The sequence below is a fragment of the Bufo bufo genome, chromosome 2 (genome assembly GCF_905171765.1).
Source record: "Bufo bufo chromosome 2, aBufBuf1.1, whole genome shotgun sequence".
NCBI lineage: Eukaryota > Metazoa > Chordata > Amphibia > Anura > Bufonidae > Bufo > Bufo bufo.
In genome coordinates, this window is record NC_053390.1 from 28,031,521 (window position 1) to 28,045,961 (window position 14,441).

Genomic DNA, 14,441 nt, shown 5'->3' on the forward strand with positions numbered 1-14,441 from the left:
CCAGTAAGCACGGTCAGGGACGTTATATCTCCATAAGGCCTCTTTCACACGGGCTTTGCGGGAAAAGGTGCGGGTGCGTTGCGGGAACATGCGCGATTTTTCCACGCGAGTGCAAAACATTGTAATGCGTTTTGCACTCGTGTGAGAAAAATCGCGCATGTTTGGTACCCAAACCCGAACTTCTTCACAGAAGTTCGGGCTTGGGATCGGTGTTCTGTAGATTATATTATTTTCCCTTATAACATGGTTATAAGGGAAAATAATAGCATTCTGAATACAGAATGCATAGTAAAATAGGGCTGGAGGGGTAAAAAATTAAAAATTAAACTCACCTTAGTCCACTTGATCGCGCAGCCGGCATCTCCTTCTGTCTCCTTCTTTGCTGATTGCAGGAAAAGGACCTGTGGTGACGTCACTCCGGTCATCACATGGTCCATCACCATGGTAAAAGATCATGTGATAGATCATGTGATGACCGGAGTGACGTCACCACATGTCCTTTTCCTGCACACAGCAAAGAAGACAGAAGAGAAGCCGGGCTGCGCGATTAAGTGGATTAAGGTGAGTTTAATTTTTTTTTATTTTTTTTTAACCCCTCCAGAGCTATTGTACTATGCATTCTGTATTCAGAATGCTATTATTTTCCCTTATAACCATGTTATAACCCCATTCATTTCTATGGGGCCTGCGTTACGTGAAAAACGCACAAAGAGGAGCATGCTGCGATTTTCACGCAACGCACAAGTGATGCGTGAAAATCACCGCTCGTGTGCACAGCCCCATAGAAATGATTCAGTGCGGGTGCAATGCGTTCAACTCACGCATCGCATTCCACGCGGAATACTCGCCCGTGTGAAAGGGGCCTAACAGCACACTGGGTAAATGCAGTGGCAGCTGGGCCGGAGGCGGATAGCAGTTTGGCGCATGTCCTTCCACCACCGAGGATTGCAGGGCGCTTCAGTTTGCCTTCTGTTGCTTCCTCCTCCTACTCCTCATCCTCTACCGGCTCCTCATCCGGTCAGCGTAACACTTTTACCACCAACTTCAGCCCAGTCAGGGGTAAACGACAGCAGACAGTTTTAAAACTTATCTGTTTGGGGGACAAACCCCACAGCGCGCAAGAGCTGCGGACGGGCATGGAACAACAGAGCGATGAGTGGTTGGTGCCAGTGAGCCTCAAGCCCGGCCTGGTGGTGTGCGATAATGGGCGAAATCTCGTAGCAGCTCTGGGACTAGCCGGTTTGACGCACATCCCTTGCCTGGCGCATGTGCTGAATTTGGTGGTGCAGAGGTTCCTTAAAAATTACCCCGATATGTCAGAGCTGCTGCATAAAGTGCGGGCCGTCTATGCGCGCTTTCGGCGTTCTCACCCTGCTGCTGCTCGCCTGTCAGCGCTGCAGCGTAACTTCAGCCTTCCCGCTCACCGCCTCATATGCGACGTGCCCACAAGGTGGAAAGCCACCTTGCACATGCTGGCCAGACTGTGCGAGCAGCAGCAGGCGATAGTGGAGTTTCAGCTGCAGCACGCACGGGTCAGTCGCTCTGCGGAACAGCACCACTTCACCACCAATGACTGGGCCTCCATGCGAGACCTGTGTTCCTTGTTGCGCTGTTTCGAGTACTCCACCAACATGGCCAGTGCCGATAACGCTGTTCTCAGCGTTACTATCCCACTTCTATGCCTCCTTGAAAAAACGCTTCTGGCAATGATGGAAGAGGATGTGGCACAGGAGGAGGAGGAGGAATCATTTCATAGGGTTTCCAGCCAGTCATTCACAAGTGGCTCCGAGGGTGGGTTCCTGCACCCACAAACGCCAGGTACACAATTGTCCAGCCAGGGCACAGTTCTGGAGGATGACGAGGTGGAGGATGACGAGGAGGAGATGGAGGAGGAACCGTGTTCACAGCAGGGTGGCATTCAAACCAGCTCATTGCCATCACTGGTGCGTGGCTGGGGGGATACAGAGGACACAGACGATACACCTCCCACAGAGGACAGCTTTTCGTTGCCTCTGGGCAGCCTGGCACACATGAGCGATTACATGCTGCAGTGTCTCCGCAACGACCGCCAAGTTGCCCACATTCTAACTTGTGCTGATTACTGGGTGACCATGCTGCTGGATCCCTGTTACAAGGACAACATACCGTCCTTAATTCCGTCACTGGAGCGTGATCGTAAGATGCGCGAGTACAAGCGCACGCTGGTAGATGCGCTGCTGGTGGCATTCCCACCTGACAGCGGGGGCACAGTGGAAGCACAAGGCGAAGGCAGAGGAGGAGGAAGAGGTCGCCAATGCAGCTGGGGCACCACCAGTACCTCAGAAGGCAGGGTTAGCATGGCCGAAATGTGGAAAAGCTTTGTCAGCACGCCACAACAACCAGCACCACGAGCCGATATGGAACGTCTTAGCAGGAGGCAGCATTTCACCAACATGGTGGAGCAGTATGTGTGCACACGTCTACACGTACTGAATGACGGGACTGCCCCCTTCAACTTCTGGGTCTCCAAATTGGGCACATGGCCTGAGCTTGCCCTTTACGCCTTGGAGCTGCTGGCCTGCCCTGCAGCCAGTGTATTATCTGAACGTGTGTTTAGCACGGCAGGGGGCGTCATCACAGACAAGCGCAGCCGCCTGTCCACAGCCAATGTGGACAAGCTCACATTCATTAAAATGAACCAGGCATGGATCCCACAGGACTTGTCCGTACCTTGTGCAGAATAGACATGTATACCGGCGCTAAGCAGCCATTGTTATACTACAGCGCAATTGCTCATTTCACACTCATTTGGAGTGTACTCTAATAAAAAATTAAAATTAAAACCAAACACCAGTGTTGACTACCTCGTCCTCCACCGCCGCTTCCACCTACACTGCTACGTCCACCGCCTCCTCAAACTCCTACTCCATATGGACCTCCACCTCATAAATCAAGTTTATTTTTTTAATTTGTACGTATTTTATTTTAATTCATTTCACTAATTTGTCTGTTACATTTTCTGGTGAAATTTACCACTATTTGGGTGTTATACACCCCTGATCTACCTAGTAGACAGGTAACATTTCACTAATTTGTCTGTTTCATATTCGGGTGAAATTCACCAATTTTTGGGTGTGATATACCCCTGCTCTACCTAGTAGACAGGTAACATTTCACTAATTTGTCTGTTTCATATTCGGGTGAAATTCACCAATTTTTGGGTGTGATATACCACTGCTCTACCTAGTAGACAGATAACATTTCACAAATTTGTCTGTTACATTTTTGGGTGTAATTCACCAATTTTGGGCTGTGATATACCACTGCTATACCTAGTAGACAGGTAAAAACTAGTGATGGACGAACATCTGCCGGGACGGTTCGCGAACGTGATCAAATGTTCGCGAACCGCAAGTTTGCGGCGGGTTCCATTCATTTAGATGCCAGGCGAACCTGAAAAACCTTCAGCTCATATCTGCAGCCAAGAAATAATTACTAGAAATGCACAAATAGTCCCACAACATGGACAGTGATATACCAGATGTATTATTCGAATTTGCGATCTCCATTCATAATTTTTTTCAATGCGAAATATCGGCAATATAATTTTCGCGTACGCGCATGCGCAAATGCACTATACAGTACCCAAATGCACTATAAAGAAAGTATACTGGTATATAACCCCCCGCTTCAATCAGTTTTTTTGGGGGGGGGGACTGGTAAATCACACCAGTAGAAATTATTTGTCCCAATAACGCTTGTCGCTCTATATACCTGCAGTATCGCAGCAGAACCGCACACAACTGCCGCACAATACAAATGCACTATAATATACTGTCTAACATAGAAAGTACATTATAACATTGTACAAGGAAGGCAATCCATTAGAATATACATAAAGATAAAACGTAACCTTTAATAATGTTACTATGATATTCATACAAATCAAGAAGTGCTTTGATATGGAAAGAATGGAGGTGGAGCAGGCTGGAGGGTCATTAATCAGTTCGTTCTTTAAAAAATGGAAGATTTTCATGTCAACGGTATACTCAGACAAAGAATTGAGTTGGGTTCAGAGTGGTACCTAAAGAATAAGATAGCAGGATCCTTGGGGAGGCTATTGGTCGATTAGGTTGTTAATCTTACCTGTGTTGAAGGAGGGACACCCCATTGTTTAGGGGGGAGGGGGTAAAAGTTGGAAAATTAAGATGACTTATGTGAGGTAACAGTAGGTCAACTTTATTCATATGACTGATTTAATTGATAATGGATGGTAATGTTATTGTGTGCAAATCTCATTTGTATATGTTTCATGCTATTATATATGTGATTCTTTGAAACTGATTAACATTAATGGAAGCATTATGTGTGTACTTAAACCCATTACATGGCTATGTACTACTAAATATGAATGATCAATAAAAATTGATATTTAAAAAAAATAATAATAATAATGTTACTGAGGGTCCATTCACACGTCCGTAAGTGTTTTGCGGATCCGAAAAACACGGACATCGGCAATGTGCATTCTGCAATTTGCAGACCGCACATCGCTAGCACTATAATAGAAAATGCCTAATCTTGTCTGCAATTGCGGACAAGAATAGGACATGTTCTATTTTTTTGCGGAAACGGAAGCACGGATGAAGAAGTGCGGTACCGCAAATGCGGATGCGGACAGCACATTCCGGCCTCATTGAAAATGAATGGGTCTGCACCCGTTCCGCAAAATTGCGGAACGGATGCTGACCCATTTTGCGGACGTGTGAATGGAAAAGATATCCCTCAAAATGAAAATAAATGAAATTATTAAAGTTAAGCAAAAAGCATAGATGTGGTCGGCAATAACAAGTGCTCAGGGGCACTAAATCAGAAACCATATGTCCAACCACAATCCGGGGGGTTCCAGTGCACATCGATGAATCCCGAAGGGAAAGCAAAAAAAATCTATCCCTGGGCTAGATGATGATGTGGTATTGAAGGACAGGGTGGGCAAAGAATTGTCCCTGATATTGCGCTACAGGGGGGTGCTATTCTGGCTCTGATAGCCTAACCACAGACCACCCGCCCTGATAAGAGCGACCCCATCCGGAACCTTACCCTATATAAAAATTGCCCTAGTAAGCCCCTAGGCCCCTGACTTTTCAGGTGATTACTATATAGATCTATGTGTTTTTGACTCATTATAAAAGTATATTATAAGTATATCGCACCCCTCTGTGTATCACACCTATTGATAGCACACCTATACCAGTCCTTAAAAAGACTTTTGTGGCCCTATTAGCTAGTGTTTGGTGTCCCTAACAGCCTGTCCCTGCTCCACACAGCAACCTCTCCCTACACTGGCAAAGCACTGAATGTAAAATGGCGGCCAGATCAGGTTTATTTATAAGGTAGGGGGTATGTCCATGTTCTTCACAATGAAAAAGAATATGGCGGGCGCGAATATCTCCATATGTTCGCATGTTTAGCGAATCGCAAACACGCAAAGTTCGCCGCGAAACGACTGCCAGGCGAACCGCAAGGCCATCTCTAGTAAAAACATTTCACTAATTTTTCTGTTACATTTTCAGGTGAAATTCACCAATTTTTGGGTGTGATATACCCCTGCTCTACCTAGTAGACAGGTTAATAAATTTCACTAATTTTTCTGTTACATTCTTGGGTGACATTTGACCATTTTTGCCATAAATAAACCCCTGCTCTGCATAGGTGACAGGGACCGAAATTTTAAAAAATCATCTTTTCCATTGGTGGGTGACATTAACCCATTTCTGGCGATGAAAAACCCCTGCTCTGCATAGGTGACAGGGAATTAAATTTGTAAACTTAGTCTTTAATTGTCCCTTTCATTCTATCCTTCTGCTTTAATAACTTGTCCCACATTTCAGCTCGATCACATTGTAGCCATTGACCTCCCTTGGATGTAGTATCCCTTTCTCACGATCCCTTTCCCGCGTGGAACCCTGATTCGCCAATAACCGTGATCAACATGGTAGGCTCAGAAAAGAACATCGAAAGTTGATAGAGAAGATATCCAAATAGATCGTGGAAGTCACGGGGACGTGCTATCAGGCAGAAGTTATCTAGAGTCAACAAAGCAGCAGCAGGGCCTCACCTGTCTAACGTTTCCAAATCCAAAATACCCCAGTGACATTCCCTATAATTTTTTATTAATCATTCCAATAACAAGGCATCTTAAGAGTTCTGTATTAGTATTTATTGTCACTACCTCCCCGAGTCGGGAGTGGGTTATTGCCGCGCGCCCCCTCCTTTCCTTCAATTCTTCTGCTTTAATAATTTGTCCCACATTTTCGCTCGATCACAATAAAATTTCATCCATTGATCTCCCTTGGATGTGGTCTCTCTTTCTCACGCTCTCCCTCTCCGGTGTGGAACCCTGATTCGCTGCTAACCGTGATCAACATGGTAGGCGCAGAAAAGAACATCGAAAGTTGATAGAACAGATATCCAATTGGATCGTGAACATCACGGGGACGTGCGACACAAGCGGTTTCTCACTTGTGTGATGTTTCTCATAATCAACAAAACTTGATACATCTGTAATATTTTTCCTGAATTCTCTCCATTGTGAATTCTCTCCTTGTGTAACAAGACTTGATTTTTGTGCAAAACATTTCCTACATTATGAACATGGATGAGGTTTCTCTCCTGTGTGAAGTTTCTTATGTTTAACAAGATATTGTTTATATGTAAAGTGCTTCCCACGTTCTGCACAGGAGTGAGGTTTCTTCCCTGTGTGACATCTTTTGTGCGTAGAAAGTCTTGATCTCTTTGTGAACGCTTTATCACAGTGAAACCTTTTACCCCCTTTCTGAACTGTACTTGTAACAATCCACGATTGGTCAGAAAAAGGTCCTTCATGATTAGGGAGATTACGTGATAGATCTGTACTGTGGAGTCCTGGATGTACAATTAGGTTTTCTCCTGAAGCATGCTGCATGATATCTTCATCTTCTGCTTTATAATGTAGTGATAATATGAAGTTTCCCTCAGAGTTCTTACTGGGATTTTCTGTTAAAATAGAAATTGTATTTTTTTCCAAACTACAGAGTAGACAAACCTATAACATTCCTATTTGGCCTCATGCACTCGACCGTGATTTGTGTCCGCATCCGAGCCCCATATTTTGCGGATCGGATATGGACCGATTCACTTCAGTGGGGCGACAAAAGATGTGGATAGCACTCTAACATCCGTTCTGCTGCCCCGCAAAATAAAAATAAAAAAATAGAACATGTCCTATTGTTGTCCATATCAAAGACAAGGATAGGACTGCTCTACTGAGGCCAGACATTCCGTTCTGCAAAATTTTCAACAGCTACACCAACCTAGCACACATCAGCATTTGATTAGCACCACCTAAACAACCAGGGTCCATTGTTCCTGGACTGTGCTCTTTTTTTTAGCACCTACCCTGGCCCCATCGACTTTTAGGTGGCAGTGGACCCAGTTTGTTATTGGTGTACTGTCTTGTCCAGTGTGCTGTCATAGAGGATATTCAGCTCCCCAGATGGCAGTATCACACCAAAGCTGACAAAATATCCCCCAAAAGTGTGGAAAACATTACATTTGTGAAAATCCATGAGGATTATCACACACCTTTGACTGGTGCTACTGCCTACATCTGCCATTGCAGTTAGTGGCTATTTATCACTGGCACCACTGCCAGTGTCTGCCTGTCCATTTTCCATACAGTGCTGCTGCAGCTAGTACTGCCCCTGCCACTACTACTACCCATATACAGGTGCATATTTTCTGCGTTGTTTGTCATATTTCATACTGTGTTGCTGCCGCTACTACTGCCCCTGCTGGCTTTATGTCTACCTTTATATAACTACACATCTCCTGCCTTGTACCTCAATTTTTTTTTGTGTCTACTACTACCCATACATAGCCTCAGATCTCCTGCCTTGTTTATCAGGTTTTATACTGTACTGCTGCCTGCAGCTACTACTGCCCCTGCTGCCTTTATTACTAGCCCTATATATCCACACATCTCCTGCCTTGTTCATCAGGTTTCATACTGTACTGCTGCCTTTAGTACTACCCCTACATGCACATCTCCTACATTGTCTATCAGAGTCAATACTATACTGATTTTGCTCCCAAAAAAAGGAGAATTTTTGGAATGTTTGTTCAAAACAAGCCATTGCTTCTTCTGACACCACCATGCATGTATAAACACCACCAAACACTTTCCCCCTAAAAGGGATTCTTTTTGGACCATTTTTATTTTTTAAAAGTACAGGGTAAGGCGAAAGTCTGGACACAAAGTTTTCACTGGTGCAATTTATAGAAAATTGACTTCCAATCTATGAAAGTATTAATTGGTAGAGAGGCTGTGTTATTTGGTGTTCGACCACCATTTTGAAATTTATCACATTGAATTCAGCTCAGGCTTTTCCAGTGGAAAGGAGGTCATGTGCTATATCAACCTTGGCTAGATTTAATAAAACACACTGGAAGTGTCCGTTTGTGATATATAAGCGAGTTCAAGGTTTCCTAAAAAGTCTTTAAATGACATGTGCGATGTGTCCACCATTCTGGCGGATACGCACGGTCAAACGTTTAATCATGTCTTTGTGAACACACAATCTTAGCCCTTTGCATTTGGGTTGAATTTATTTGTATCCTAATTAAAACAAATTTCAAGTAATTTGCTCTTCTCTACTTCTCTTGTGTGTGACTTCTCTGATGTGCAACAAGACTTGGCTTCTGTGCAAAACGTTTCCCACATTCTGAACATGAAAACGGCTTCTCTCCTGTGTGAATTCTCTCATGTTTAACTAGTTGAGATTTCTGTGTAAAACATTTCCCACATTCTGAACATGAATACGGCTTCACTCCTGTGTGAACTCTCTCATGTTTAACAAGATCTGATCTATTTGTAAAACATTTCCAACATTCTGAACATGAATGTGGCTTCTCTCCTGTGTGACTTCTCTCATGTTTAACAAGATCTGATCTATTTGTAAAACATTTCCAACATTCTGAACATGAATACGGTTTCTCTCCTGTGTGAACTCTCTCATGTTTAACAAGTTGAGATTTCTGTGTAAAACATTTCCCACATTCTGAACATGAATACGGCTTCTCTCCTGTGTGAATTCTCTCATGTGTAACAAGATCTGATTTATTTGTAAAACATTTCCCACATTCTGAACATGAATACGGCTTCTCTCCTGTGTGAATTTTTTCATGCCTAACAAGATCTGATTTATTTGTAAAACATTTCCCACAAACTGAACATGAATACGGCTTCTCTCCTGTGTAAATTTTGTCATGCCTAACAAGATGTGATTTATTTGTAAAACATTTCCCACATTCTGAACATGAATACGGCTTCTCTCCTGTGTGAATTTTTTCATGCCTAACAAGATCTGATTTATTTGTAAAACATTTCCCACAAACTGAACATGAATACGGCTTCTCTCCTGTGTAAATTTTGTCATGCCTAACAAGATGTGATTTATTTGTAAAACATTTCCCACATTCTGAACATGAATATGGCTTCTCTCCTGTGTGAATTTTGTCATGCCTAACAAGATGTGATTTATTTGTAAAACATTTCCCACATTCTGAACATGAATATGGCTTCTCTCCTGTGTGAATTTTGTCATGCCTAACAAGATGTGATTTATTTGTAAAACATTTCCCACATTCTGAACATGAAAGCGGCTTCTCACTTGTGTGATGCTTCTCATGCTTAACAAAACTTGATACATCTGTAATATTTTTCCTCAATTCTGAACATGAATATGGCTTCTCTCCATTGTGAATTCTGTCATGTGTAACAAGACTTGATTTTTGTGTAAAGCATTTCCTACATTCTGAACATGGATGAGGTTTCTCTCCTGTGAGAAGTTTATGTTTAACAAGATATTGTTTATTTGTAAAGTACTTCCCACGTTCTGCACAGGAGTGAGGTATCTTCCCTGTCTGACATCTTTTGTGTGTAAAAAGTCTTGATCTCTTTGTGAACGCTTTATCACAGTGAAACCTTTTACCCCCTTTCTGAACTGTACTTGTAACAATCCAAGATTGGTCAGAAGAAGGTCCTTCATGATAAGGGAGATTACGTGATAGATCTGTACTGTGGAGTCCTGGATGTACAATTAGGCTTTCTCCTGAAGCATGCTGCATGATATCTTCATCTTCTGCTTTATAATTTAGTGATAATATGAAGTTTCTCTCAGAGTTCTTATTGGGATTTTCTGTTAAAATAGAAATTGTATTTTTTTCCAAACTACAGAGTAGACATTCCTATTAGACCTATAACAGAGTAGACCTATAACATTCCTATTAGGCCTCATGCACACGACAGTGGTTTGTGTCTGCGTCCGAGCCCCATATTGTGCGGGTCAGATATTGACCCATTCACTTCAGTGGGGCGACAAAAGATGTGGATAGCACTCTAACATCCGTTCCGCTGCCCCGCAAAAAAAAAAATTAGAACATGTCCTATTCTTGTCTATATCAAAGACAAGGATAGGACTGCTCTATTGAGGCCAGACATTCCGTTCTGCAAAATGCTGACCGCACAAGGGCGGCATCCGTGTTTTGCAGACCACAAAAAGGACACAGTTGTGTGCATGAGGCCTTAGGCTCCAGCTGGAATGGGAAGTAAAAGCCATTCACATTGAATTCACTCCTGGCTTTGGTTCAATAAACTGAACCAAAAACCGGACGTGCGATTCCGGCCTAAGAAGGCTTTGTGTAATACTCTGACAAAGTTCAGAATTCTGCTGTACACCCAGTCATTAGTTTTAATACACAAATCTAGCTTTGAAAAACAACCTCTGTCTGGCAAACAAGCCTGCCTTCTACCAATACATGTGGCCCTTTAATGCCAAGTAAGCTTCACAATGATACAGCAAGTAATTTTTGATATGTCATAGGGACATATCAAAAGTGTTGATCAGTGGGGTCCCAGCTATAAGAACAGGAACCGATTGCTAGAATGAGAGGTAAGAAGTGCTCAGCCGAGTGCTGCTTCCTCCTCGCTGCAGAGTGCAAGGCTGTAGCTGGTTTCAATAGAATACCCTACAAGATTGTCTACAGTCTCACACGATACCTTGCTAAGCTGAGCGCTTCTGAACCCTCATTCTACCAATCGGGGTGGGTCTCAGAGCTGAGACCCCCGCTGATCAACACTTCTGATATGTCCCTATGACATATCAATTTTTTTTTTAAAGTGTAGTTACTATTTAAAGGGAACTACTGCTTAAATCATGTTTTTATGTTAAATGTATCTTTAAAGAATTTTTGGTGTTTTAAATTTTCCATAAAAATATCTATATATCCTGCAGTTTGCACACTGGCCTCTAAGGCTAGCAATAGGCATCTCTTCTTTCTCTGTACAGAGCACTTTACTGCAGTTATCTACTTACGTTTAAAGTCAGGATTAGAATGACAATTATCACTTATATACATCCCTCAAGATACAATTGCAATACCCTAAAACAGGGTACTTGCAAAATTGTTTCTTGTTATATATTGTACTGTTCCTTCATAGTTTTGTATAGACAATTGAGGGTTAACAATCCTGACTCTGTCCTTGTACGAAGCTGGGAGATGGACTTAGGTCCGCTTCTAGTTTATGTTAGTATTAGCTTAAGAAGAGAAGGGAGGTACCTGTGCTCACTCCTTAGAGAAACTAGGTCTGAATCACCATCTCTGAAGAAAGCCAACTGTACTTTACAGTACAATAGGGAGATAAAAGGGTGAATTAAAAGGTCCAGAATCAGGATGGCCAAGCATTGGAATCAGTCAGTAAGGTATTTGCTGTTTATAGGGATTTTTTTTAACTGATGACCTCTGGATAGTTCATTAATATCTGATTGGTAGGGGTCCGGCACCTAGGACCCATATCAATCAGCGGTTTGAGATGGCAGCAGAACTCCTGTGAGGATGGGACAGGTCACCATCTTAAACATCTCAGAAAGCCCTTTAAAGGCTGATAAAGACTTAACTGCAGTGTGAGGGACATTGTTAATACACCCTTCCACACTATGACATGCTCCAGCCATATTTTAATCCTGTACTCCTCAGCCTGGGATCTCCAGACATGTTTTACAAGAACCTTATTGCCAGCCTAAGATTCTAGAGGGACAGAGGATAGAGTACTAGTCCCCACCATTGCTTATATCTACACACTGCTATTGTGAAAGATTTGCACTGTGAATTGTTTGGAACTGTGTTTTAATGGCATTAGATGTACTACAACTCCCAGTTTGCACTATAGTAAAAAGAGACTTGTCTATCTTCTATAACTGGCCTGGTTACTGACTACCATCAGGCAGGAGATCCAACACCAGGGTGTGTCCCCCGATGGAAGAAAGGATGCACCTTCCTGTCACTGCCCAACCCTAGGGAGTGTCTGATGACTGCCACTACGAATAACTGTTGCAGCCAGAGCTCAACAATAATGAACAATGGCCTCAGGATACAATATTAACATACAATGGTCTTTCCTGGGCCATCGGTAGTTGAAACTAGACTCAACATACAAGGCCTCCCACTCAGGTCCAACCAATAAAGATGGTCATTTCTTTGGTAAAACCTCTGTATTTGGTGTCTAGTAGCTACATGTCCTGTACTGCCCTCTGCCTGTGCCAGGATAAGCTGCCACTTTGGATGTCAGGTGAGGACGGCTTCATTTTATTTTTCTTGTACAGGACCCTGAAGAAGCCCCTGCCCTCATGACAGATAGTTCTGTTCATCTTCCAGCATCTGTTTCTGACTGTTATATGTAATATGGCCCATGGTGGCTGCTGTAGCATCTCTCTAAAGGCTGTTAAGAACAACTCAGGCAGGTTTGCGGCCTCTATAATCATGTTCAAGAAATAAAATGAAAAAACTTAAATCAGAAAATAAAAATAGATTACAAAAAAAGGGATATGGGTCATTATCTGGTTTTACTGGCAGAATTTTTTTTCGATAACACATTCCCTTTAAATAGGATCTATCACCACAATCCTCATTACAAACTGCATTCATTCTTAGATTTATTTCTTTGACCTGATGAAGCTGGTGGATTCACTACAATAATCCATGCCATAATGCCCACCTAGGGATTAGCTGACAAGCACTTCATAGTGTACCCCCTCCTCTGCTGCTGCTGAAATCTCACTGCAGAAACTCATTTAAGCATAATGAATAAAGAAAAACCTTGGGGAACTAAGAAAAATATCTGATGCAGCGACGAAACTATAGTGGGTGCAGAGGTAGCAGTCGCTACCGGGCCCAGGAGGCTGAGGGGGTCCAAAGACCCTTGTGCCACATAAGAAGACACTGGGATTATAGAAAGAACATGCTGCTCAAGTTACATCACTGGCTGGAGGGAAGGGGTTAGGTCAAGAATTTGGCGTGAAGGAAGGGGGGGGGGTACAGTTAAAATTTTTGCCTCAGGCAGCACGAAGACTATGTGCTTCTGAGCCGCTGACCACAAAGCACTGATGGAAGGGAGGCCCAAGCTGAGCTCTTGCATGGGGGCCCATGAGCCTTTAGCTACGCCCCTGATCTGATGATATTTACAGGATATTTTCTGTGAGCCCACGACGGCACCATAAGAGAATGCAGCCCTGGACAGGAACCTGTGAGATCACTGAAACTCTCATCGACCTCTTCTCAGTATATACACCCATCACTCATAACATAGCAAGACTGGGGGGTTGGATAGATAGGAAAATAGGTAAGGCTCCATTCAGACGTCCGCACTTTGGGTGCGGACCTATTCATTTTTAGTGAGGAAAGATACAGACAGCACATAGAAACTCCCTCATACTGTGAGAATCGTCCTCCTGAGCCATATTCTACCTCCCTGAAGTAAGACTGGCTTTTGAGGTAGTTACTATGGGATTCCTTTTACTTATTGCACTCTGTCGTCTGCACAGCTCGACTCCGTCTACCTTCTGTGGTTCTGTCTAATACACCTTATGTTGTGTCCTGTACGCCATAATGTTTCCTTACTGTGTGGGGCACTGATGGCGATTGTGGAGGGGAAGTAGTCACACCATTTGGAACGTGCCAACACTTATAACTGGCCTACACTATTCCTGGAAGGATTCTGGAACCATTAGATGAGGTGTATCATAGACAAACTGGGGGGAATGTGACTGGCATTTCTTAGTCTAAATAGTGAACCCCGCTGGTGTACAATGCCGGAGAATTATTAAGAGGTAATTATTCAGACAAAGAAATCTACCGCTACTGGGGAGCTACTGGACTCATAAAGCAAATGCAGGGGCCTAACATGATGCTTAAGGAGTCTAACTTCTGGATCTACTCACTGCACACACGTGTATACACTGCACATGACGGCTCTTACCTTGTGATATAAGAGGCTGGTGCTCCTCCATTACATGTCACTGCACACACGTGTATACACTGCACATGACGGCTCTTACCTTGTGATATAAGAGGCTGGTGCTCCTCCA

General features: G+C 43.3%; 3 protein-coding genes across 3 annotated transcripts in view; all 3 read right to left on the reverse strand.

Annotated features, from left to right (window-relative positions):
* The window catches only part of LOC120990673 (zinc finger protein 585A-like), a 1,368,789-nt gene that overhangs the window by 255,488 nt on the left and 1,098,860 nt on the right, over nucleotides 1-14,441 (reverse strand). The window lies entirely within an intron of this gene.
* Nucleotides 1-14,441, reverse strand: part of LOC120991237 (gastrula zinc finger protein XlCGF17.1-like) — a 250,829-nt gene that overhangs the window by 189,507 nt on the left and 46,881 nt on the right. The window lies entirely within an intron of this gene.
* LOC120991901 (gastrula zinc finger protein XlCGF17.1-like) lies at nucleotides 8,586-9,841 on the reverse strand. Its single transcript, XM_040420637.1, has 2 exons — nucleotides 9,831-9,841; nucleotides 8,586-9,784 (listed from the first exon to the last, which is right to left on the reverse strand). Exons 1-2 carry the CDS (start codon nucleotides 9,839-9,841, stop codon nucleotides 8,671-8,673), a joined length of 1,125 nt encoding a protein of 374 aa, XP_040276571.1. The 3' UTR covers nucleotides 8,586-8,670.